The sequence below is a fragment of the Aquarana catesbeiana genome, linkage group LG07 (assembly GCF_042186555.1).
Source record: "Aquarana catesbeiana isolate 2022-GZ linkage group LG07, ASM4218655v1, whole genome shotgun sequence".
Lineage (NCBI taxonomy): Eukaryota > Metazoa > Chordata > Amphibia > Anura > Ranidae > Aquarana > Aquarana catesbeiana.
Window position 1 is genome coordinate 185,531,314 of NC_133330.1, and position 26,521 is coordinate 185,557,834.

A 26,521-nucleotide genomic window follows, 5' to 3' on the forward strand; every position below is an offset into this window, starting at 1 on the left:
ATTCCTTAGAAAAAAATTTTTGGTTCTTGCCCAGGCGTAAATGTGTTTCCTGCAGCAAAACCACATCAGCTGTGAGAAATTTTAATTCATGCAAGATATTAGCACGCTTTGTGGGGGAAATTAAACCACGTACATTGTACGAAATTATTTTTATGCTGGGCATTCTTACGTTTCTAGGAGTTCTCTGTCTTGAACCCTGCATCGGAGTGATAGTCCGAGTAATTTTGTGTCGTATTTTCCCAGTAGGTACCCTTTCTTAACTACAACCCACCCACCCCCCCTCCGCCTTCCCTCTCCCTCCCCCCTCCCCTCACTCACCCACACTCCCCTCCCCTTATCATCCCCCTCACCCCACTCCTTGCATGCCCATTCCCACCCCTCCCCCTCTTCCCTCCCCGATGGGGATATACAGGCCTCCCCATGACCTAGTCACTCCTCCCGGCCCTTCGGTTGCCCCCCTGGAGGTTGCACTCGGTGTGGTCGCTGCAAGAGCTGTCACCTCCCCTAAAAAAAAGAAAAATTCAGGGGTCCCATACCCATTCACCCCCCTCCCCACCTCCCCTCTCCTCCACTCCCTCCGTACTAAGAGTCCCAATCAACTACATTTTAAGGGGAAAGCATAATTCCTGATTCCCTTGAGTCCTATTTCTTCTTCACTTCTGTGCGTTTTGTATTAAAAATTGGTTGCCAGGCTTGTTCCTCTGGGCTTTCTATGTTCTCCCTTCTTTTCCACCACCCCGGGATTTCTATCACCGGCACATCCAAACGGTTGCAAAATTTTGGAATATCTTCCGGAAATCTTAAAGTCGCAGAGCGACCTTCTCTACGTCCAAGTAGGCAGGCTGGGAAGCCCCAAGAGTATTGAACATTGTGCATTTTAAGCAGCTCAAGTAAGGGTTTTAAGGTTCTTCTCCTGGCTAATGTCTCAGCAGCCAGATCTGGGAAAATCTGCAGATTTGTGTCTCCATATTTTACTGGTTGGTTATTTTTTAAACATGCCTTTATCTGTTCTTTGTCTTGGAAGTTATGGAATCTTGCAATGACGTCTCTTGGAACCTCCTCCGCTATTTCTGCAGGATTTCTAATCCTGTGTATTCTTTCAAACTTTATTTTACTGCTGACTCCAGATGAGCTGATCATATGAAAGATTTTATCCATTTTATCTTGCAACTCCTTCTCGCCTTGCGTCTCAGCAAGGCCTCTGATCCGTTGGTTTTTTCTTCTGTTCCGGTTCTCTTGGTCCTCTATTCTATACATCATGTTCCTTTGTTCCAGCTGCATCACCTCCATCTGGCTCTTCAGCTTTTTTATCACTTCCCCTTGCTTATCTATTCTTTTCTCCGTATCTTCTACTCTTTTTAGGATATGGCTCATATCTTCATGGAGGGTTGCTATTTCTCCTTTAATAGATGTTTCCAACCTCGCAAACATTTCCGCCATTTCGCCCTTTGTGGGTATCTGCTTTTTGTTTAGGATCCAATGTTACTTCTTTCTCTAGTGTCTCACTATTTGCCGTATGTATATCACTCTCTGTGCCATGCCTTCTCAATCCAGTTCTGGATGTGCCTTCAAGTGTTTTATTTTTTTCCCCTGTTTGTTTACCCAGGCTATCTCTATCTCTACTGGCTTCCTGAACCATGTATTTTCTAATGGTCCCCGGACTAGTACTCTGCGTATTGACGGCGGCCCCTTTCGATGTTTTACCCCTCATTTTCTTCTCTGTCTCCTTGTTTAGAGCCAGTGGTACAATCCCCCCCACCTGGGTGGTGGGTAGTGTGGGGGCTTCCCTCTCAGTGTTACTGTTTCTTAATAGAGACCCTTGATTGGGTATTAAAGTAAATTCAGAGATAGGACCGGTCAAAGGGAAAAAAAAAAAAAGAAAAAAAACCACAACGGAGTGTGCTAACTGTGCAGACTCGCGGCATCCCACTCGAGTACTTGCTTCAAAAGCCCTGAAAAGTTTATTTGACCTGATCAGTCCTCCTTTGATGTCAGTTCCTAAGCACGTCAGAGGGATTAGGCATGGGATTATTTTACCCCCCAGTTATGTTTTTGATTACCAAGGTAGCCTCTGCATACAGTTTTTATAGCATGTGATACAGTTGTTCTTCATGGGTAGTCATAAGACTTTCGTGCAGCCTGAACTTTTATATGTGCTGATTCGACAAATTCTATGTTATAAGGTTCTTTTGATATACTTATCACATGCAATCTGCATTTAGTTTTCTCTCGTCCAAGCAGTATACAGTGTATAATATTGAAAGAATAAGGTTTGTGAGCAGGTTACCTACTTTCCCGGAAAGCCCAAATACAGAATATGTGGAGATCTCAATCCTCTGCCTGGCCCATGTAATGCTTTTACCAGCAACGCTTACCGTAGTCCCATCACTTAGTCCTCGGAGCTGCTTGGCCACCACTGCACACATGCGGACTCACCGCCCCGGATCCCTGACTCTATGATGTGGGCAGAACGCCCCGACATCCACCAGCCTCCCGAGAGGACTCCGTCCAGGACAGGGCTCGCACCCCCCGCATCTGCTGCTGGCACGAGACTTACCGCGGGTTCCCGGTGTCAGCGCCGTCCGCCTCGCCTTCCAGCTACAGAGGTGTAGAGGTACTGGAAGTACAGGGGAGAGAGATCGTGGAGGGCTCATGAAGAGCTCAAGGAGGGCTGGGAGACAACCTCAGCGTGGATCTACATCGCTGGGAGGGGGGATCCCGAGCTGACGGGCTCAGTGTCGGCTCCTACTCGGACGCCCACTTCTGGCTCCTCCCTCCATCAGCCTCTGTGGGATGGGGCTTATTGGAATCTGGAAGACCCCTTTAACAAGGGGACCCCCAGATCTCACCCCCCACCATGTGAATGGGTATCGGGTACATTGTACCCCTACAGATTTACCAAAAAAAAGTCAAAATGTTAAAAATGACAGTAGACAATTTGGGACAAGTCCTTTATTAAAATAAAAATGTCCCACCATGTCCATTCATCTTCGATCACAGCGTCCGATGACCCGATTAAAAAAAAGCAAAAAACTCCGCCTCCATGGGAGGCACCCGCTGACTGAAGCCTCTTCGAGATGACAGCTGTTATATAACTGAGGGCGGGGCCACCCGGTAATCTAAACGGGTGACCCCGCCCCTCTGACATTACGTGACACCGGGTCACCAGGTGGCTCTGACCTCAGCTATATAACAGCTGTCATCGTGAAGAGGCTTCAGTCAGCGTAAACCTCCCATGGAGGCGGAGTTTTTTTCCTTTTTTTTATTGGGACGCTGTGATCGAAGATGAATGGACATTGTGTGACTTTTTTTTTTATATAGGAATTGTCCCAAATTGTCTACTGTCATTTTTTAAAATTTTTACTTTTTTTAGGGGGAATACGTAGGGGTACAATGTACCCGATACCCATTCACATGGTGGGGCGAGATCTGGGGGTCTCCTTGTTAAAGGGGGCTTCCAGATTCCGATAAGTCCCCTACCCACAGACCCTCACAACCACCGGGCAAGGATTGTGGGGATGAGGCCCTTGTCCCCATCAACATGGGGACAAGGTGTTTTGGGGGGACCACAAAGCATCTTCTCCATGTTAAGGGCATGTGGCCTGGTACGGTTCAAGAGGGGGACTGTACTCTCATCCCCCCTTTTCCTGCGGCCTGCCAGGTTATGTGCTCAGATAAGGGTCTGGTATGGATTTTGGGGGGACTCCTACGCCATTTTTCTTTTAAATTTTGGCTCGGGTTCCCCTTAAAATCAATACCAGACCTGAAAGGCCTGGAATGGATTTTGGGGGTACCCCCACACAATATTTTATATTTATATGGATGCGGGGTTCCCCTTAATATATGGTATTGATATTAAAACCAATGCCAGACCTAAAGGGCCCGGTAATGGACTGGGGGGGATCCAATGCTGTTTTTTTCAATGATTTTTATCTACATTGCCAGGACCCCCGACAATACATTACAGCTGCGAGTAGTTTTAAATGATATTTTTTCCTTTATAAATGTCATTTTGCTGTGGCATTGTTCTAAACACAGGAAAAATGCGCTACTTTACAGGCATACTAAGGAAACCACCCAGGCACAATATTTTAAAGGAATATTTGATTTTTATTGTTTCACTTTAAGCATTATTAAAATCACTGCTCCCGAAAAAAAACAATAATTTTTGGCATTGATACATGTCCCCTGGGACAGGGCCGGGGTCTCCAAACAATTTTTATGGCAATAACTTGCATATAAGCCTTTAAAATTAGCACTTTTGGTTTTTCATGTTAGTGTCCCATAGACTTTAACGGCACTCCGCGGCTTTCGAATATGCCGCGAATGCCGCATATTGTTCGGCGAACATCGGCTCATCCCTAATCATGACCATCTTTGGTCAGTTAGCCAGGATCCCCAGGGGCTTGTTTACAATTTTTTTAAAAATGGCGGAAAGTTGGCATTTAGTGACATGATCTGGAGTTTCAGGTCAGGACCTTTTAGTTCACCTGTTCGACAAACAGGAAACAAGCTGAGTTTAGTACAACTCATTTTCAACCAGAACTCAAAGCTCCTACCTTGTGTAAAAAGCTTTTGGAGATCCTGGTTGATGCCACTGACCTGATATTGACCATGAAATTTTGAGAGGGACCTCATGCTGTTTTATTTTTCTTAGAGTTCACATTACTTACAAAAATGTCTACTAAGGTAGGAACATGAGTTCAGATCAAACATTGGCTGTTTGCCCCAGTTGGGAAACACCCGGATTTGCAGGGTAATTATAAACTGCACAGTGCATTCTGGCCCTGATTGGGCATCAGGGCACAGTAAAAGCTGGTTAAGGAGCGGGGCCAGGAAGCTGGCCACTATGTCCTTAACAACTGATGAGTCATGAGCTGTCAATAGGCATCCCCTCTGACAGCTGAATAAAAAAAAAAAAAGACATTTGCCAGTAAAAAAATAGTAAAAAACAAACAATGTATTTTTAATAGCCAGGGGCTGGCAATTGCAACCGCAAGTCAATTTAAATGTGATTAGACTTGTTTTTGTTAATTTAGAAATGTCATTTTTGCTGCAGCATGTTCTATATATAGCTACAGATGAGCCACTTGCACCATTACAGGCAGACTAAGGGGACCCCCCAGGCACTATATTTAAAGGACTTTTTAATTTTTATTTTTGCACTTTAAGCATCATTAAAATCACTGCTTATGAAAAAACGATCTTTTCTTAAAAAAAAATGCTTTGATACATGTCCCCCAGGGCAGTACCTGGACCACCATATCCAGAAATGGGCACTTTTGATTTCTCATATTTGGCTCCCATAGACTTCAATGGAGTTTGCTGTTCAGGGCAGAACCATTTCCCTGTTCAGAAGTTCTGCTGCAAACTGAACAGGGGGGTCTACTATTCCTTTAAAAAAAAGTGTGGCACCTCCCACTTAAAATCTAAACTAGGCATTCATCCTGGTTGCCCAAAAAGGGAAGCAATGTACATGCACCCCCCCTCTCCTGAACAATGCCAGGTCAAATGCCCCCAACACTGAGAGGGTACCTTGCAAGAGATGGTGGCCAGGTCGAACTTTGCCTGTTTCTCTCATCACTAGTGAAAATCTGTTTGTTTCCTAAAAAGGGTCTGTATATGACAAAGCATATGTTATATCTACTGTATATGCGAAAATATTTGCTTTATTTTAGAAGTATTGCAGAGTAATGAGCAAACATCCTGAGATCTCAATCTCTTGGATATGGGTGACTATGCACTGTCACATGAAGGGCATGAAAAGGCATATATACAGTAAATAACAGAAAATTGGGATCTGCAAAATGTCATTTACCTCTATGCATTTTATTAGATTTAAGAGTATATAATGTTGCTAGTATGCATTTTTAATTGGTATTAGGGCCAAACTTTAGGTTTGAATCAAACCTTGGCTGTTTGGGAGTTCAGATGAATTTTCCCCATGCAGTAGGAGCAAATGTCATGTAAAATAGCAGTATTACCACTTGTATTAATACTCGTAATACAGCTGCATGGGTAGGGTGGAGCAAAAGAATTATTCAATATACACTATATTGTCAAAAGTATCAGGATGCCTGCATTTACACGCACAAGAACTTCAGGCACTGATGTTGGACGAGAAGGCCTGGCTTGCAGTCTCCACTGTAGTCATCACAAATGTGTTCTATCAGGTTGAGGTCAGGACAAGCAAGCCAGTCAAGTTCCTCCACCCCAAACTCACTCATCCATGTTTTTGTGGACCTTGCTTTGTGCACTGGTGCGCAGTCATGTTGGAACAAAATGTTCCTACAAAGTTGGGAGCAGGAAATTGTCCAAAATGTCTTGGTATACTGATCCCTTAAGATTTCCCTTCACTGTAAATAAGGGGCCAAGCCCAACACCTGAAAAACAACCCCACACCATAATCCCCCCCTCCACCAAATGATTTAGTCCAGAGTGCAAAGCAAGGTCCATAAAGACATGGATTAGTGAATTTGGAGAGGTGGAACTTGGCTGGCCTGCACCACTACAATCTTTGACCTCAACCTGATAGAACACCTTTTGGGAAAAATTAGAGCGGAGACTGCAAGCCAGGCCTTCTCACCCAACATCAGTGCCTGACCACACAAATGCACTTCTGGAAGAATGGTTAAACATTCCCATGGACACACTCCTAAACTTCGTGGACATCTTTCCCAGAAGAGTTGAAGCTGTTATAGACCTAAATAGTATCCCCTTATAAAAGATAGGATGAAGAAGAAAGGAACCTTAATGTATACGGTAATCATCCTCTTCTCCTGGCTCCCAACAAACCATGTGCACCATTTGTAGGGGAGGAAACCTCTAGGGTGTAATTTTTTTCTTAAAAGCCCAAAGGTGATCCTGGAGTTTTGGGCCCCTCTGTGCATCTAGACTATGAACAAATCTTACACATGTGGTATTCATATACTCAGGTCTTATTAAAGACCTTGGACTATCTACTTTCTCAAACTGTCATTTTGAGGGTATTTGTACTGTCTTGGCATTTTAGGGCCTCAAAAATTAAGATGTGCTGTCAGTACATCAGTGTTGATCAAATTTTGAATATATATATATATCCTAGTTTTTAGGCTCTACAGTGGAGATTTACTAAAACCGGTCCACACAGAATCTGGTGCAGCTGTGTATAGTAACTAATCAGCTTCTAACTTCAGCAAAACCCAGTGTTGATTAAATATCACCAAAAGAGAGCTATATCTGCTTGTCTCAAAAAAAGAAATATATAAAACTCATTTGGGTGACACATATTGCATGACTGAGTAATTGTCATACAAAGTGTGACATCGCTGTAAACTGAAAAATGGCCTAGGCAGGAAGGGAGTGAAACAGTCTGGTCTTTGAGTGGTTAAATTTAAACAAACATCCCTGTCACTTTAGCTATATAGCTTGGTCTGCATGTAATATGGAAGTTAAGCTCAATACCCTATATATTTTTACTTTACAAAGAGTTATCTTCAATACATATTTGACTCAGTTGTCAAAGTGTGTGTGTACCAGTGGGGACATTTACTTTCATTTCTTGTCCCAGTGACACAACAGGAAGTTAGAGGTACTCTCCCAAAATTCTCTCCTCTTTCAGTTGTCCCTGGAATAGGTGTGCCCATTGGAGGATTTCTTCTTAACCCTTGTCATGGGAACAACTCTAACATTTAAAAAAGTTCTCAGTGGCAATGGTCACCAGTACAAACAGTGGTGGTGAAGCTGCTTAGTGGGTCTAACCCTTCCAAAACTAGAGAAACATTTTTTGCTGAGTGATACACTTTAAATTGCATGTTTATATATTTACTACAGCAGAGTTCTAGTCATAAAGTAAAAAGCAGAAGACATCTGAATGTTGTGCCATGGGAACAGAGTAAACTAAAGGAAAGAGAATCATAGTGCTTGGTGGAATACTCTTCTACATTATTTATCACAGCTCACAGCTTAGTCCAAAGTAGGTTAACTATGCAATTATCTAGAGAATTAACGGTGCATGCACATCCACAGAAATTGTGTTCCTTAAATCCAGTGGACTATGAGCAACTTTTTGTATAAACTAAACCTTATAGGATGCATCATAATGGTCTTTGTTAAAACATTTAAAATGCTTTTTTCTTTTTTTCTAATGGGGAAATACTGGGTACATACAATGTACAAAATAATGGGAATATCCTAAGGCAGATAAGAAGAAATAGTAGCAGGCATGCTTACGGATAATTGGCACTTTTGATCCAGCTCATTTCATGTCATGTACAACAATTCTAAAGATAAAATGGAACAGCTTTTCAAGCTGTGAATCTGTGTGACTGTATATTACTGCAAACTTCAAGAGGCTAACTTCCTGTGATGTTTTTGAATGACTGTGGTATTCAGATTGTAGGTGAATGACTCATGAGGGCACAGTACGGAGGAAATCGCCTGGGAAATGTGAGGAACAGCAAAGTATGTTAAATGCCTTTTCCGCTTAATTGATGTTAAGCTGGTATTTCATATAAAGTATGTTTTCCTTGTAATCCAAGCTTTAATGTGTCAACCTTCCTTTCTAATTAGGTAAGCATATATAGTATATGTACTTTCAGCACCATCATTTACATAGAGGTCTGATGAGCTATTCACCTATTTTCACTAATAAGATAAAAGAAAATTAAACTTCCACTTAATACAGCTGACTATTTAAAGAAGGGACAGACCAGTCTTTGTATGGCACACCATAAATATTTATACATACCTGCTGAAACTTGAAATAACCCAATCAATCACAACAAGACCAATAATAATTACCAACATGACTTGGTTTAGGTCAGCTTATTTAATATGCAGTTGAAGAGAGCTAGAATTGCATTGTTTTATGGAACTTCTTTATACATGATTTACTTACTTGGCTCTTAATAAATCCTGATCTTTAAGGGCTGAACCCTGTAGGTAGATAACTCTTTGAGACCACATGGGAATCTGAAGAATGCGTCTAACCTGGACATCCATCTCTGTTGGACACAATATCACCACATAGTAATCCTGTTATACAGAAAGTTTTCAATTATTTACATGTGTAACACCAATGATGTTTTTATGTATGTAAAACCATACAAAATATTCGAAGTTGAGAAGTTGAGTTATTCAAGTAGACTTTGCCAAGACAGTTAAAAAATAATGTAAATGTAATATAACTATGTCCACCAATCCAATATTTGATTTAATTGATGGAAAATTGAATTTTAAGCCAGAACTGCTGTAGAAGTGTCCAAGGGGTGCTGTTTTAATCACTGATCTCCTGCTCTTTTCTGTACTCTTATTGCCTTTGTAACACAAATATTTAAAGTATGCCTTGTGTGTATGAACATGATGTCTATCAACTGTATGTTTCTCCCACTCTACCACTAGAGCATCTATAAAATCAGACTTAGTCCTAATTTTAGAACCTCTAAAGGAGGGGAAGCCACTCGCATACAACTCAAGCAAAACCTGGAAGGTCATGGCTATCACTGTAGAAGCATTAAACACTATGGCCCATCAGGTTTTAGATATACAGTATGCTGTACACTTACATTGTCAAGCTGAACATGTAATAAAGATAATTCCTGGAGTTCAGCTACGCACGACTCCTAATACCAATGATGGGGCACTATTCTTACAAATGATATGGATTGGACACTATTCTCCCTGACATCAACATTCAATGTTCAATGTTTCTTCCACTGACACTAATGATGGGGCACTATTTTTCCACTGCCACCAATAGTTGGGGAAATAGTGCCCCACCGACATCAACAATGGGGCACTATTCCTCCTAATGACACCAACATTGGGACCCTATTTTTGACAATGACATTAATATTAGGGTACTATTCCTTCCACTGACACAATGGAGCACTATTTCTTTCACTGACATCAACGACAGGGCACTGTCCAACATCAGTGCCTGACCTCACAATTGCGCTTCTGGAAGAATGGTCAAACATTTCCATAGACACACTCCTAGACCTTGTGGACAGCCTTCCCAGAAGAGTTGAAGCTGTTATAGCTGCCTGCAACTATTGGCAATATAGTGTACATCCAACTTACATCCGACATACTTACACACGGCGGGAGACAACAGTAATAGGGCGTACACACGGTCGGACTTTGTTCGGACATTCCGACAACAAAATCCTAGGATTTTTTCCGACGGATGTTGGCTCAAACTTGTCTTGCATACACACGGTCACACAAAGTTGTCGGAAAATCCGATCGTTCTAAACGCGGTGATGTAAAACACGTACGTCGGGACTATAAACGGGGCAGTGGCCAATAGCTTTCATCTCTTTATTTATTCTGAGCATGCGTGGCACTTTGTCCGTCGGATTTGTGTACACACGATCGGAATTTCCGACAACGGATTTTGTTGTCGGAAAATTTTATCTCCTGCTCTCCAACTTTGTGTGTTGGAAAATCCGATGGAAAATGTCCGATGGAGCCCACACACAGTCGGAATTTCCGACAACACGTTCCGATCGGACATTTTCCATCGGAAAATCCGACCGTGTGTACGGGGCATAAGTGAGAGGAAATCTACCCCTAGGAAAGGAAATTCACTCCTGTAAGAGATATCATGGGAAAAGGTGTCTCCACTGAAGCTTTATCACCAATCCTTGTTTCTTAATACAATACATGAACTTGCTGTTGAATTTAACAGCCGTCAAAGGCTTTTATGGAGCTTTGAGGACTTTTTTGGGGTTCTGTAAGTATGCTCCCCCAGCCGTTGTTAGGGATTGACGTGTTTCCTATCTCTTTACTCAAAACAACCACATCTTTTATATTTTACCAAACAAAATGGATATACTATTTTTGTTTGCACTAAAATTATTTTTTTTCCCCTGAAAATATGCATTTGATAAATTGTTGCGCAAATAAAATTTCATTAATTTTATTCCATTCTCCAGGGTCACTGCTTTCAGAATATATATATGATTGTTTGGGGGTTTAAAGTAATTTCTCCAAATAATGGTGATTATACCATATGTGCAAAAAATGTAAAATTATGTTTTTATTGTTATTTAAAAAATGAATAAAAAGATTGAAACAGTCACGGGCCCTCTTCCGGCCCCCCCCTCGGCAGTCACGGGCCCTCTTCCGGCGTGCAAATGGTGTGCAAACATTTCACCTTTGTGTGATAGAACATGAATGATACTACAGGTTTAACCCTTTGCACCTATGCTGCATTGAAAAATCTTGTTCCCTGTGCATGTATTCAAGTACAGTATTTATGTTTATGAATTTTCATTTATTTTAATATCTATTCTATCAGGGAACACTTTCAATTTTTCTGTTTTACGATATGTGGTCATATTTTTCTTTTTTCACTTCTGAGAAACATCTCAAGCATCAGAGGAAGCAGTTGTGACTGTTGGGAGCCTTGGGAAGTTATACAAGCCAGTCCAACTAGTCTAATGTATATTAGGTCAGGTCCAGACCCTGAAGTGAGTGCATTTCCAACAGAAGGAGAGTATGAATTGAGCATGGTATTTGCTCACCATTGAAGATTCTTATTCATGGACAATATTTAAATGGACCAAATGAGGTTTACTGTAGTTCTGGGATTGCATTTTAGGGGGGACAGCAGTTTCACTTTTTGTGCACAAAAGATATAATACTATGTGTTTATGATTAATCTTATTTTATCAATGAAAATTGTGCTCATTTAAGTGTCTATATTGCTATTGTGTAATAGGGAATTGTGACAGACCTAGACGGGAGAGAGACTTTTGGAGGGGACTGAATGCTAGCTTCTTGACGATCGATTGTGGGCCCTGGCATCTGGGGGAACGGTGCTCTTTGTGAGCTGTATACCTGGGGACCCTTGAGGTGGTATTACTGTGGATTCGAGTCCTGTTCCCCCAGGACACACAGACTCTGGGGACCCTGGATTTGCCATATTAGAAATAGTGCCTGATTCATAATGCTGGGACAAATACTGTTAGGAGATGCTGATGTCAATTCCAGCCACCTGTCTGTCTGTTGCCTGCTAGAATGTGTATTGTAAATAAGTCTAGAGTCATTAGATCCCCATTGTTGGTTGTGTTAACTAACTCTGCTATTGTGTGAAGAAGAGTTCGGTGTAGATTTGTGATAATGTTGATTGAGTTTTTTGAGCTACAAGACGGCCAGTCTGGCCTAAAGGTCATGTCTGAGTCATCTAGGCTGTCTAAAGGGATTAGTTAATTAGCCCATGTTAATTAGGTTTCTGGTCACAGGTGTATGTTCAGAGTAATATGAGCAGGAGGTATACACCTCCTCTTTTACTGTATAAAAGAGCCTGTATTCCTGAATAAAAGAGATCTCTGGTTGAACTTACATACAGCCTGCCTGGTGTTTGTTCTGAGCTACACAACTGGATTAGAACGGCACATAGCTGTAGTTCTAATCCCGGAGCATCGGATGACTGAACCATCAGACGTGCGATCTGCAATCTGATTCTATAGCAGCAGAGGAGTGTCGGGAGAGTGGAACCGAGCAAGCAGGGGCTCATTACATTGGTTGGCAGCTGTGGGATTTGCTCTCCAGTTACTGGGACACTCCAAACCAGCCTGCAGGAGAGCCACGCTAAAAGACTTACTTGAGAGCAGTGGAGGGAATGGTGGGATCGTGCTTCCTTGCCGTGAACACATCCAAACCATCACCTGGATCCAAGGTCCAGATAGCAGGAGAGGAGAGGTACAGATACCAGCCACCATGGAAGAGGAATTCAGAAGGAGGTCTTATGGCAGATGCAGCAAGTGCTGACTGACCTTGATGAACCTGTTTCTGCATTGGATGATCTTGGATGGAGGACTGTGCTGGTCCAGCAGCATGCCAGAGAATCGGCATTGGAAAATCTGAAGATTGCCCAGCACTGATAGCATTTTCTGGGTTCCACGGAGAGAAGATGGTGAACCTTTATCCCCAGACACCAGTTGCAGAGACGGGATTTGATAGACTTTTCTGCTGAGGAAGAACAACCTGGTGAGCCTCCAGCAGAAGAAGAGCTGTTATTAGGGCCAAACTTCACTGTGCTCTGCCCAGCACTGATAGCATCTTCTGGGTTCCACAGAGAGGAGATGGTGAACCTTTATCCCCAGACACCAGTTGCAGAGACAGGGGATTTGATAGACTTTTCTGCTGAGGAAGAACAACCTAGTGAGCCTTCAGCAGAAGAAGAGCTGTTATTAGGGCCAAACTTCACTGTGCTCTGCCCAGCACCAACAGAAGTATCTGTGAAGTTACAAGGAGCTTCTCCAGCTGAAGCGCTGGCAACCGGACAGAGGGTCCAAGATCTCTGCCCTACACCTGCGACGCTTCCGGAGGCTCAGGGTGAGAAGGAGGTGGTCACTTCCCAGCAGCAGATCAGGATACAGGGGGAGAAGGGAGAGGAGGTGTTTGTCGTCCCTCCCCAACAGTTGGCCAGGGTGGAGGAAGTGGTCTTTCCTCCCCAGCAAAGATCCATGCACCTGGGAGACAGTGCCACAGACATATCGTCCCAACATCCAGATGAGGGAATGGAAAAGGAAGCAGCCGGCTCACCTCCCCAATGGCAGCTACACAGTTTGGGAGTGGAGGAAGCCAGCCTCCTGCCCCAACGGTTAGCTGGAGCGGAGGATGCGGAGTCCCCAGCAGAAGTGCTGGCAACAGGGCAGAGTGCTACCAACCTCTGCCCAGCTCCGGCAACAACTACAGAGTTCCAGGGAGGCGGGGCAGTCGGCCTCCCTCCCCAACAGTTAGCCGGAGCAGATGGTGTGGGGTTTCCAGCAGAAGGGCTGGCAACAGGGCCGAGTACTGCTGGACTCTGCCCTCAACTAACAGAGGATGGATTTCCTGTGAAGGTGGATGGGACTTCAGTCTCCACCTGTATACCCCAGAGATGCTGGGCAGTCGGCCCAGATCCCCAACAGCATGACGGAGTGAGCCCAGACACCCTGTCTTCTCTCCAGCGGCAGAAAGGACTCCAGGGAGAAGGGCCAGTCTAGGCCTCTCCCCAGCGGCAGATATGTTCTCTGAGAGAGGCAGAGGTTGGCTGGGTGAGTAATGCTTTGTTTGGAACAATTTGTTTGGGGTACTGTGTGGGTACAGGCACTAGAGGACTGGAACTACTGACTAACTTCGGAGTCAACCCGTCTGGGATCTCCTCCTGTGTTAGTCTCCTGCCGCAGGGGAGAAATGTGACAGACCTAGCCAGGAGAGAGACTTTTGGAGGGGACTGAATGCTAGCCTCTTGCCGATCGATTGTGGGCCCTGGCATTTGAGGAAACGGTGCTCTTTGTGAGCTGTATGCCTGGGGACCCTTGAGGTGGTATTACTGTGGATTCGGGTCCTGGTCCCCCAGGACACACAGACTCTGGGGGGACCCTGGATTTGCCATATTAGAAATAGTGCCTGATTCATAATGCTGGGACAAATACTGTTAGGAGATGCTGATGTCAATTCCAGCCACCTGTCTGTCTGTTGCCTGCTAGAATGTGTATTGTAAATAAGTCTAGAGTCATTAGATCCCCATTGTTGGTTGTGTTAATTAACTCTGCTATTGTGTGAAGAAGAGTTCGGTGTTGATTTGTGATAATGTTGATTGGGTTTTCTGAGCTACAAGATAGCCAGTCTGGCCTAAAGGTCATGTCTGAGTCATCTAGGCTGGCTAAAGGGATTAGTTAATTAGCCCATGTTAATTAGGTTTCTGGTCACAGGTGTATGTTCAGAGTAATATGAGCAGGAGGTATACACCTCCTCTTTTACTGTATAAAAGAGCCTGTATTCCTCAATAAAAGAGATTCCTGGTTGAACTTACATACAGCCTGCCTGGTGTTTGTTCTGAGCTACACAACTGGATTAGAACGGCACATAGCTGTAGTTCTAATCCCGGAGCATCGGATGACTGAACCACCAGACGTGCGATCTGCAATCTGATTCTATAGCAGCAGAGGAGTGTCGGGAGAGTGGAACCGAGCGAGCAGGGGCTCGTTACAGGAATACATTGTTCACAGGATTGGAAGATGCCTTGAAAAAGTATTCATACCCCTTGAAATTGTCCACATTTTGTTGTGTTACAATCAAAAACGCAAATGTATTTTATTGGGATTTTATGTGATAGACCAACACAAAGTGGCACATAATTGGGAAGTGGAAGGAAAATGATAAATGGTTTTCAATTTTTTTTACAAATGCGTGAACAATTTGGCATGTATTCAGCCCCCCTGAGTCAATACTTTGTAGAACCACCTTTCACTGTAATTACAGCTGCAAGTATTTTTGGGTATGTCTCTACCAGCTTTGCAGATCTAGAGTGAAATTTTTGCCCATTCTTCTTTGCAAAATAGCTCAAGCTCTGTCAGGTTGGATGGGAAGCGTCTGTGAACAGCAATTTTCAATTCTTGCCACAGATTCTCAATTGGATTTAGGTCTGGACTTTGACTGGGCAATTTTAACACATGAATATGCTTTGATCTATACCATTCCATTTGTAGCTCTGGCTGTTTGTTTAGAGTGGTTGTCATGCTGGATGGTGAACCTCTGCACCAGTCGCATGTCTTTTGCAGACTCTAACAGATTTTCTTATAAGATTGCCCTGTATTTGGCTCCTTCCATCTTCCCATCAACTCTGACCAGCTTCCCTGTCCCTGCTGCAGAAAAGCATTCCCATAACATGGTGCTGCCACCACCATGTTTCACGGTGGGGATGGTGTGTTCAGGGTGATGTGCAGTTATAGTTTTTCGCCACACACAGCGTTTTGCTATTAGGCCAAACAGCTCAATTTTGGTCTCATCTAACCAGAGCACCTTCTTCCACATGTGTGCTGTGTCCCCCACATGGCTTCTCCCAAACTGCAAATGGGACTTCTTATGGCTTTCTTTCAACAATGGCTTTCTTCTTGCCACTCTTCCATAAAGGCCAGATTTGTGGAAAGCATGACTAATAGTTGTCCTGTGGACAGATTCTCCCACCTGAGCTGTGGATTTCTACAGGTCCTCTAGAGATACCATGGGCCACTTGGCTGCTTCTCTGATTAATGCTCTCCTTGCCCAGCCTGTTAGTTTAGGTGGATGGCCATGTCTTGGTAGGTTTGCAGTTGTGTCATACTCTTTCCATTTTTGGATGATGGATGGAACAGTGCTCCGTGAGATGTTCAAAGCTTCTTTATAACCTAACCCTGTGTCATGGTTATGCAATAGAGTTTGTTTGTCAGCTTACCTGTCTCCATGTGTTCATCTCCAAAGATCAGCTGTCTCTCACCTGACTGCTTTTATTAACTCTCCTCTAGCATGGCTCCACCCCAGCTCCTATCAGAGAACTCTATATTAACCTCTGCACTGCAGGTCAGCCCTGCTGATCAACCTTTGTGTGTTTGGCTTCCTGTTCCTGCCTGCCGTGTGTGCTACGTTTATTTCTGTTACCAACCTTGGCGTGTTCTATACTATTCCCGTCTGCTCGTGACCCTGACCTTTTGGCGTGTCCCCGACTATCCCTGTTTACCTGTGACCCTGAACCTTGGCGTGTACTCTGTTGTCCTTGTCTGCTTGTGGCCCTGACCTTGGCTTATTCCTTTACTATCCCTATCCTTCTGTTGCCTACTGTAGGTGTGAGTTGGGGGACCCTGGGGGTTGCGATCTGGAGCCAGTTGCAGCCCAGTCCATCCTCACCACTAGAGGCTCTGGTGAACACCTGCTGGCTCTTAGACTCCGTGCCCCAGGGAATCCTACGCTCTAACCCCGGTGGGATCCGTGTTGGTGTTCCAGCGGCCCTGCCTTCCTTATAACCATACTCCCATCCGCAGCAGTCAGCCGTAGGGTCCACTGCCTTGCGGTGCACTCCTGATCCCAATGGTGTGCATCTGTCACCTAGCCTCAAGGTGACCTGACATCCTGCTTTAAAATTCTCCACAACTTTATCCCTGACCTGTCTGGTGTGTCCCTTGGCCTTCCTGATGCTGTTTGTGCAATAATGTTCTCTAACACACTTCTGAGGGCTTCACAGAACAGCTGTATTTATGTTGAGATTAAATTACACAGAGGTGGACTCTATTTACTAATTAGGTGACTTCTGAAGGCAATTGGTTTAACTAGATTTTAGTTAGGGGTATCAGAGTAAAGGGGGCTGAATACAAATGCACGCCACACTTTTCAGATATTTATTTGTAAAAAAAATGTGAAAAACATTTATCATTTTCCTACCACTTAACAATTATGTGCCACTTTGTGTTGGTCTATCACATAAAATCCCAATAAAATGCATTTATGTTTTTGGTTGTAATGTGACAAAATGTGGGAAATTTCAAGGGGTGTGAATACTTTTTCAAGGCACTGTATTTATATTTTTGTTGCACTGTTTTGTAATTTTATTCTTTATACCTTTGTGTGATATAGTAAGGTGACTGAGGTTCCAAGAGCTACACCATATTCAATTATTATAATTGTTATTTTTTTAGTAGGTGTTGAGAGCTTACCATATATACTCAAGTATAAGCCGACCCGAGTATAAGCCGAGGGACCTAATTTTACCACAAAAAACTGGGAAAACTTATTGACTTGAGTACAAGCTGAGGGTGGGAAAGGCAGCAGCTACTGTAAGTGGAAAAGAGGGTCAACAATGCCCATTTGCATGCCTCACTGTGCCCGTATATATGCATGCCTCCTCACTGTGCCCATATGCATGCCTCCTCACTGTGCCCATATGCATGCCTCCTAACTGTGCCCATCTGCCTGACGCACTGGAGGTGGTGTAGCCCCTACACAATCAGATGCACAAACAATACTGCCGATTGAAAACTGATGGGCAGAGGATCATTACCATGAAGGACAACTATAAAGGAGCATGTAGATAATGAGCCTCATCAACCCAAATTATGGAGCGGGAGGGAGACCTGGTGGGAGAGATATAATAACCTCCCACCAGCGATCTCCCTGGTCATGTCACCATGGCACAAAGCACTGACAGAGGAAGCAGGTCTTACCGATCGGATGCTGCTTGATACATGGCGCCATATGTGAAGACACCCCCATGGCAAATATATCTTTCCTGGCCAGAGCGAGCCTAACGTCACTTCCTGCGCGTCGGCAGCCGCTCGTTAATGACGTTGGTGGCGACGATGGATCGCCACCATTTTGTTGTGGAACAATCATAGAGGCCATATATAAAAGCATCCAAACTAACATCGGTTAGCACTGTAGGGGGAAGGAAGGAAGAGGGAGGAGGCGGAGGTGGGGCTGTTACACTGCACGGCCGTTGACTAGACTGACTGCATGTCACAGCGCCGGGAGATCAGGCGCATGAGGCTGCAGATGGACAGTGACTCGAGTATAAGTCGAGGGGGGCATTTTCAGCACAAAAAATGTGCTGAAAAACTCGGCTTATACTCGAGTATTTACAGTATATACTGTAGTTAGGATTAGGGTTTTGGTTTTAGGGCAGGTGAAAGGATACATTAGCCTTATCATGACAGCGAGTGTTTATACATGTAGAAACCCAAACAACAAAGTTTTATTTTTTAAAATCATGAAGAGCTTGTATTGAGTAGTTCTGGAGCAGTCACATAGAAATACATATATGTACAATGATGTACAACTCAAGTAATACACACGGTAATTGAAGAACACATGTGAGCATTATCCATATACTATACTGAGACCCAGTTTAACAGTGCTTTTTCACAACATTCAATGAATTGTAGCACCCATGATGTATTACAAAATTCTTGTTGTTACAAGATCAAGAGGGCATAGCCAGAGATTGTCCAACCTGCTTACCCAAGGTTTATCAAATTTAGTTGGGCAACCCTTATGCTAATACCGTATATATTGATATACAGTATTACATTGAATAGTGCCCCTTCACGGTCCAGGTGGAGAATAATTTCTCTATCTTGATACCATAACAATCTCACTAGTATTGATCTGGGAGGGTGTCATGGAAGTGATGGATGCAAATGGGTTCTGTGAGCATGTTCCATTGAAGGGGATTCTGTGAGCATGTTCTATTGAAGAATAGGGACGTAAAAGCTTTTTTACTAAAGAGCTCTAGTGACCATCTTTCTATAAACTCAATAGAATTTTTCTCTTCTATGCTTTCGGGTGAGCCAACGATGAGCACATTATTGCATCAAAGCCTATTTTTTGTGTCCTCAGATTTTAGATTATTAGCCTTTTCTAGTTGTGCAATGAAGTGAGCCCCACTAAATCAGGGGAGGCTTCTTCTTCTCTAGGTCACTTATAAGACTTTCAGCTGCTGCAGCAAGGAAACCTCCTCCTTCAGCCCACCTTGGAGACCTTGTCAGTTTTATGTATTGTGTCCTTGGGCTTGTCCACTTCTCTGGGTGTACGGTGTGGAAGGGTTGACCGGGTATTGTTTTGGGACTCCAAGGCCGTGGCTTTCTCCTTATTTTTGTTGGTCATCATGAGTACATTTCAACTTGTCGATATAAAGGGTAGTTACCCGGATGATCATAAACTGCTTGTAAGTGAATTGGTCCAGTAGTTTGGCTGGGAGAAGAATCTTTTCAAGATCTGCAGGGGGAGCTCTGTGAGCTGTGTCTACTCACATGTTGCTTGTGGCCACACACTATTTGCAAAACTATGATGTGTTAAATACACTGTTAGCATTTTTTGTATGTTTGTTTTAGAATTGCAAAAAAAACTATTGATCTTTTCAGAAATTCCTGTCCTCCATGTGTCCTCTACACACTTCCTGTTTAACCCCCTCAGTTATTAACTATACGTTAATTAGTGCCTATGCTTTGGAGATGGGGACATATTGACACCATGTAGTACACAAAATTCTGTGTGTTGTCAATATACAGTAGAAAATTAGTTGTGGGGGAGATTAATGAGTATTGTTCTGTATTTCCAGGAAAGAAAAAAAATACAGTGTTTTTTGTTTTGTTTTTATTTGCCTTGACACACTTTAAGTTAAACATTTTACTCAGAATAACATTTTAATAAATCTTTACCTGCAGTCTTGGGTGTGCATAGAATTCATTCAAGAAATCCATTAACAGATCAATTTTCAAGGAGCTAACACATAAGACGACATGTTTTTCAGTTTGTGCTCGGTAACGGCTATAATTCCCACCTGATTTTTGCCTTTCCATCCACAGATATGCCAGCTGTTCAAACTAAGAGATTAAAAGAGTGAAGAAAATATACTGTACATTTACCACCACAAAAATCTAGCTCACTGATGGATATATATGATGCGTTTTAATATATATGTATAGATGCCAGTGGAAATTTTGACGTAAGGGTCCACGAATGGTGTCTTTTTCTCTAAGTTCATATTAATATTATAATATAATATTTAATAAAAGTAGCTATCAGATTAATTGCTTGACAGGCCTACTGGAAAATAGATTATATTAACATCCCTCTATAAAAATAGTGGTGACTTGACAGTATATAGGCAAGAAAATGGAAACCTCAAAAAACATGGGCTACAAATGGGCAGCCAATTTGTTAAAACAAGCAATCATTATAACAACAAATGGACAATCTTTACAATGCATGCACAACAAATGGAAAATTGTTACAATATGGGGGCATTGACAATAAAACTGAAAATAATTTGAGCTTTAAGTCTAGCTCCAACCCCTCCATATATTTACTAATTCAGCAGGCTCTGATGTACATCTTCTATCCAAACGTGTCCTTATTGTACAAAGGAAGTAGCTAGGGGCAGAGGCAGCTCTAGACTTTGTGAGTGAGGCCTTAGGCAAAACTTAGACATGAGGCCCCACTCACTCCCATAATGGGAAAAATAATTCAAGGGATGAAAATTAACTGTATTAGGAGGGTACAGTATAGGGGAGTGGACAGTACAGGGGTTAGGTAAGTGGGCATAATAAAGATATTTATTCACAGATCCTACCTATTCTGGTAGGCTGTCACAAAGAGAGAAATAAAGGGGGATGGGTGGGGAAGGAAGAAAGGAAGGAAGGAAGGAAGGAAGGAAGGAAGGAAGGAAGGAAGGAAGGAAGGAAGGAAGGAAGGAAGGAGAAAAAAGAGAGAAAGAAAGATGGAAGGAAAGAAAGAAAGAGAGAAAAAAAGATGGAAGGAAAGATAGAAAAAAAGATGGAAGGAAAGAAAGAAAGAGAAAAAAGATGGAAGGAAAGAAAGAAAGAGAAAGATAGATGTAAGGAAAGAAAGAAAGAGAAAGAAAGAAGGATGGAAGGAAAGAAAGAAAGAGAAAGAAAGATGGATGGAAGGAAAGAAAGAAAGAGAAAACGATGGAAGGAAAGAAAAAAAGAGAAAAAAAGATGGAAGGAAAGAAAGAGAAAGAAAGATGGAAGGAAAGAAAGAAAGAGAAAGAAAGATGGAAGGAAAGAAAGAAAGAGAAAGAGATTGAAGGAAGGAAAAAAAGAGAAAAAAAGATGGAAGGAAAGAAAGAGAAAGAAAGATGGAAGGAAAGAAGGAAGGAAAGAAAGGTGGAAAGAAAGAAAGAAAGAAAGAAAGAAAGAAAGAAAGAAAGAAAGAAAGAAAGAAAGAAAGAAAGAAAGAAAGAAAAGAAAGAAAGCGAGGGGGGTGGAGGAAAAAGGGACGAAAGAGCATCCCCTACATCAGTGTACTCACTGGGAGGCAGGAGGGACTGGATGGATGGTTTGATCAGACTCCCCTTGCCCTTTTTTGTTTGCTGGGCTTCAGCTTGAATCTTCCTGCCCACACATCCCCTTCTCTGAGGCAGAAAAGAGAACACTGCAGAGGAGAGTGGGCGGGGCAGACACAGGAGGAGAGGGCGGGAGGAGGAGGAGCAGAAGCTCTCTCTCCTCTTCTGTCTGGCTGTGCGGGTAGCAGGGGAGGGGGGAGATCTGTCAGAGCAGGCTCTACTGAGCGGCTCTCCCTGTGTGTGATCCGGAGATATATGTGAGCTCCGATCACACGTCTCACTCGCAGCCTGTATCTCTCCCTGTAGCAGAGCGAGGGGACTCAGGACTGTGTGATGGCGGAGATCTCTGCTGCTGGAAGAGGTGGCTCTTTAATTAGGTGAACTAGCCAGCTGTGCGAGGCCCCTCTGACTGCGAAGCCTGAGGCCACCGCCTATTTCACCTAATCAGAGAGCCGCCTCTGGCTAGGGGGACAGTACAATTAATGCTTGCTACTCCAGCCGCTGTGTGGCTACAACAATAATGATAATGTTACTACTCCAGTCAGTTCTTAAACTTCCCATGGCAATCATTTTCATTAGCCAGATTCTCCACCTAAAACCTGGAGCTATCCTGGAGTTATTATTGTCTTGCTACTGAGTGATTCATTTAAAATAAGCGCTTAAGTAAGCTACATAATGATTGCACAATGAGCAAACATTAAGGTATCATACCTGGATTGGAAGAACTACTAGTGCTACACAGATCATTATGACTACTAAAAGTTTTGATGGCCATATCTTTGGGGTCACATCTCCAAATCCCACAGTTGAAAACGTGACAATGCAGAAGTAGAGAGAATCAAATAGTGTCAATTTATTTCCAGCTCGCTCTAAGTGTTGAATTCCACAGATGCTGAAAAACAAGATTACATTTACACCAATTAAAATATCTAGCTGAATAAAGGATATACTATATAGCCCATTGTATTACGTTGGCGATGTGTGTAATTTATGGGTTTTGAAGGAACAGAAATATATTAAAGCAAATGACCAAGTAATGATTTGCAAAGTAATTACCTAAAGTAGCTCAGCAGAAATATGTTAAATTAAATCTTTAAATCTTTCAGTTGGATTTTTTTGGTGTCTGTATTTTATACTTGCAGCATTTTTTCAAAACTGACTGTCAGAGAACTCACACAGCAAGCACCCGTCTCCGTGCAGCAGCTGCCAACCCTTGTTCCACTAATGCCAATGTGCATGCATGGAACCTTAGCCAGAGACAAATGAGATTGAGTGGGCATGCACATTGGCACCTCCATGCGAACGTGAATGCTAACACGCACATACGCTGCCACGAATCCTGGTGCACGGCACCTTTTTATAAACAGAGTCTGCCTAGCATCAGTGCTGGATTGTCTTCAGCTTGTTCCTGTTGTTACTCTGCCTGACTGACCTTGTTCCTGAAAACCCGGCTATCTCCTGACCATTCTCTTGGATTTCCCCTGCCTGCTGAACCTGCCTCTACCTGCAATACTGACCTTGGCTTGGACTTATGATTACGGCTCTGCCTTCTGATTGTGTACCCCGCTGCCAGTCTGTTGCCAACCTCTGACTGTTCCTGACTACAGTTTTTCCTTCTGATTCTGTACCCTGCTGCCAGCCTGTTGCTGACTCATGCCTGTTCCTTATTCTGCAGTTGATCCTGATCTGTCTCCCACTGAACAAGTCTGTGATCAGTTTCCACATATCCTCAGCAGAGTTTCCTGTATCTCCAAGTTCCAGCCTCCTGCCTGCAGGCACCTGCACCCTTTCATTGCCCTCGCACTCCCTGTACCCACCACCAGGGGTGCTTGGACAAGAACCGTGCAAGAGGCCACCCTCATCATTTTGGGCTCCACTGTAAGGTACGTGACACTGACTGTCTCTTCAATTATAATCTGAGAATTGTGACATGAAATACAGCTGGTCACTGCACTTTATTGTTTGTCTTATTAAAGTGGTAGTAAAAGTAATTAAAAAAAAAAAAACAACCCTGCAAGGTAAAGGCATAAAGTTCTAGTATGCTTTGCATACTAGCACATTAAGATAGACTTACCTTGAAACAAAGCCCTCCATCGGTACGCTGTCACCACTAACATGGCTTCCGTCTTCACTCGATCTTCTTTCTGGGTTTGCGGGCTGCAGCCACGATTATGTCACTCCCACGCATGTGCTCGGGAGTCACAACCATGGCACAGAGCTGCGAAAGAACAGCGCGGTATGCCGTTCCTTCAGAGAGTATGCACCAGTGTCACCGGCTGCTACTCCCTAGAATATCTCCTAAATGGTGTACGTTTAGGAGATATTCATTTAACCTACAGGTGAGCTTTATTATAAGCTTACCTGTAGGTAAAAAAAAAAAAACAGGCTTTACTATCGCTTTGACTTTTTTTTGTGTGGTAAAGAATAAGTATGTAATAAATGCAATATAGTAGTCAATATACAAAACAAATAACTAGTCATAATGGATCAAAGAATCTAAAGAAGGAACATGTGTGCTTATAGCAAAACAATATGATTGATCACGTTTATCAAAAGCAGAAAATGTGCTGAAAAAGAATTGTGTTTCAGAGATAGGTATACAAGTTAGGATCTGCCCTTTTTTACAGTTAGGATATTAAAGTGTGACTTCAATCATTTTTGTTCTAGATAGTGTTGAGAAGGGTTAGAACCTTCCGATTAGACAGCATGATATTGCACAGGTGTGCCTTAGGCTGGCCACAATAAAAGGCCACTCTAAAATGTGCTCTGGATCGGCGTATATGACAGCTTGTTCCAGTTCCTGCCAATATCCAGCAACTTCGCACAGCCATTGAAGAGGAAAGGACCAACATTCCACAGGCCACAATCAACAACCTGATCAACTCTATGCGAAGTGATGTGCTGCACTGCGTGAGGCAAATGGTAGTCACACCAGATACTGACTGTTTTTCGGGCCCCCCGACCCCCCCAATCCCCCAATACAGAAAAACTGCACATTTTAGAGTGGCCTTTTATTGTGGCCAGCCTAAGGCACACCTGTGCAATAATCATGCAGTCTAATCAGCATCTTGATATGCCACACCTGTGAGGTGGATGGATTATCTTGGCAAAGGAGAAGTGCTCTCTAACACAGATTTAGACAGGTTTGTGAACAATATTTGAGAGAAATAGGCCTTTTGTGTACATAGAAAAAGTCATAGATCCTTAAGTTCAGCTTGTGATAAATAGAGGCAAACACAAATGTGTTGCGTTTATAATTTTGCTCAGTGTAGTTAGGAATTGGTCTACTTGTACTATTTTACCAATGAGTAAGCTGTATGCCTCTAAATCTGGCAAATTCTTAATAGTGTAGTATTATGTGCAACAATGCTGGTTACCAAATACTCCTCTGTATGTGGCTCAACTATACAGTATGTACCCACTACCAGAACAGCAGGAAAAACTTTATTAAATGTTGTATTTTAAAGAAAATGTTTAAATACTTGCAGTGAATTTTAACTTTAAACACCAAATGCACATTAGCAGCCATTGACTGTTTTTTTGTGGGATCTCAGAGTTTTATTCACATGTCCCTTTTTACAGTAATAATGAAAAAAAATGACTTCATGCCAGTAAAGAGTACACTGACTGCACAACATCTGTGATCTTTTTTTTTTTTTTGGGGAAAGAAGGTTGTAGTATAGAACAAAGATACCCTAAAATGAGTCTGCTTACATCAATAGCCATAAGACACAACACAACAAACTTTGTTGGCAGTACCTGTCTGGTAATGATATAAATACTTTGACATCACTAAATTTACAAAGGAGGCCCTATCATTTTTCTAACTGATAGAACTTAAAAAAACTGTTGTCAATAACTGTTATGCCCTGTACACACAATAGGATTTTCCGACAGAAAATGTGTGATAGGACCTTGTTGTCGGAAATTCCGACCGTGTGTGGGCTCCATCACACATTTTCCATCGGATTTTCTGACACACAAAGTTTGAGAGCAGGCTATAAATTTTTCCGACAACAAAATCCGTTGTCAGAATTTCCGATCCTGTGTACACAAATCCGACGCACAAAGTGCCAGGCATGCTCTGAATAAATAAAGAGATGAAAGCTATTGGCTACTGCCCCGTTTATAGTCCCGACGTATGTGTTTTACGTCACCGCGTTCAGAATGATCGGATTTTCCGACAACTTTGTGTGACCGTGTGTATGCAAGACAAGTTTGAGCCAACTTCCGTCGGAAAAAATCCTAGGATTTTGTTGTCAGAATATCCGATCAATGTCCGACCGTATGTACGGGGCATTAGGAAACCGCACATACTCATTTTGTAAAAACACACCAACAATTAGTCCACAGGCTGCAACGTTTTGAAAACACAAGAAGTTGGCAACCGCTGCCAAGAAGTTATACACTTGTAAATGATAATTGCTATGTAATGTGAGAATGTATAATGAGAAAGTATACAGTATATACTGTATAATTACAAATTGTATATAAAAAGAAAACTAAAAGTTTAACACATATTGATAAAATTATTTGAACCAAGCTGGGCTATTTTACGTGAATCTCTATAAAAATATTCAAAGAACGGTATGGAATTAGTCGCGGATCGGGATCGCTGCCTGAAGGAGAAGCTCAGGCATTTCAGGGAATAGATCGGTTATCAACAAGCCTCCAGGACCCACAATCTCTCCACCTACACTAGGGGAATATACCTTAGACACCTGCAACCATGATGAGGAAGCACAAAGAGGAGAAGTAGCCTCAGAAACTCTCAGCCTTCTTCCCTCAGCAGAAGCGTGGCAGTAGGCAAAATGGCTCCAGCAGGCTTTTCACCCTGGCCCCTAGAGCAGCACCATGGGCTTCTCAGCAGGGTCTGCATGCCTTCTCCATTGATTCACTACACAGACCTAACTCAAGTACTTCCACCCC

General features: G+C 42.9%; 1 protein-coding gene across 3 annotated transcripts in view; it reads right to left on the reverse strand.

Annotated features, from left to right (window-relative positions):
• Window positions 1-26,521, reverse strand: part of LOC141103379 (potassium channel subfamily T member 2) — a 2,416,326-nt gene that overhangs the window by 1,217,058 nt on the left and 1,172,747 nt on the right. For all 3 annotated transcript variants that reach the window (XM_073592891.1, XM_073592890.1, XM_073592889.1), the window contains exons 9-11: window positions 22,304-22,484; window positions 19,944-20,108; window positions 8,879-9,015 (exon numbers count right to left, since the gene is read on the reverse strand). In XM_073592891.1, the coding sequence (XP_073448992.1) occupies window positions 8,879-9,015; window positions 19,944-20,108; window positions 22,304-22,484 (483 nt within the window). The remainder of the gene's footprint in view (window positions 1-8,878; window positions 9,016-19,943; window positions 20,109-22,303; window positions 22,485-26,521) is intronic.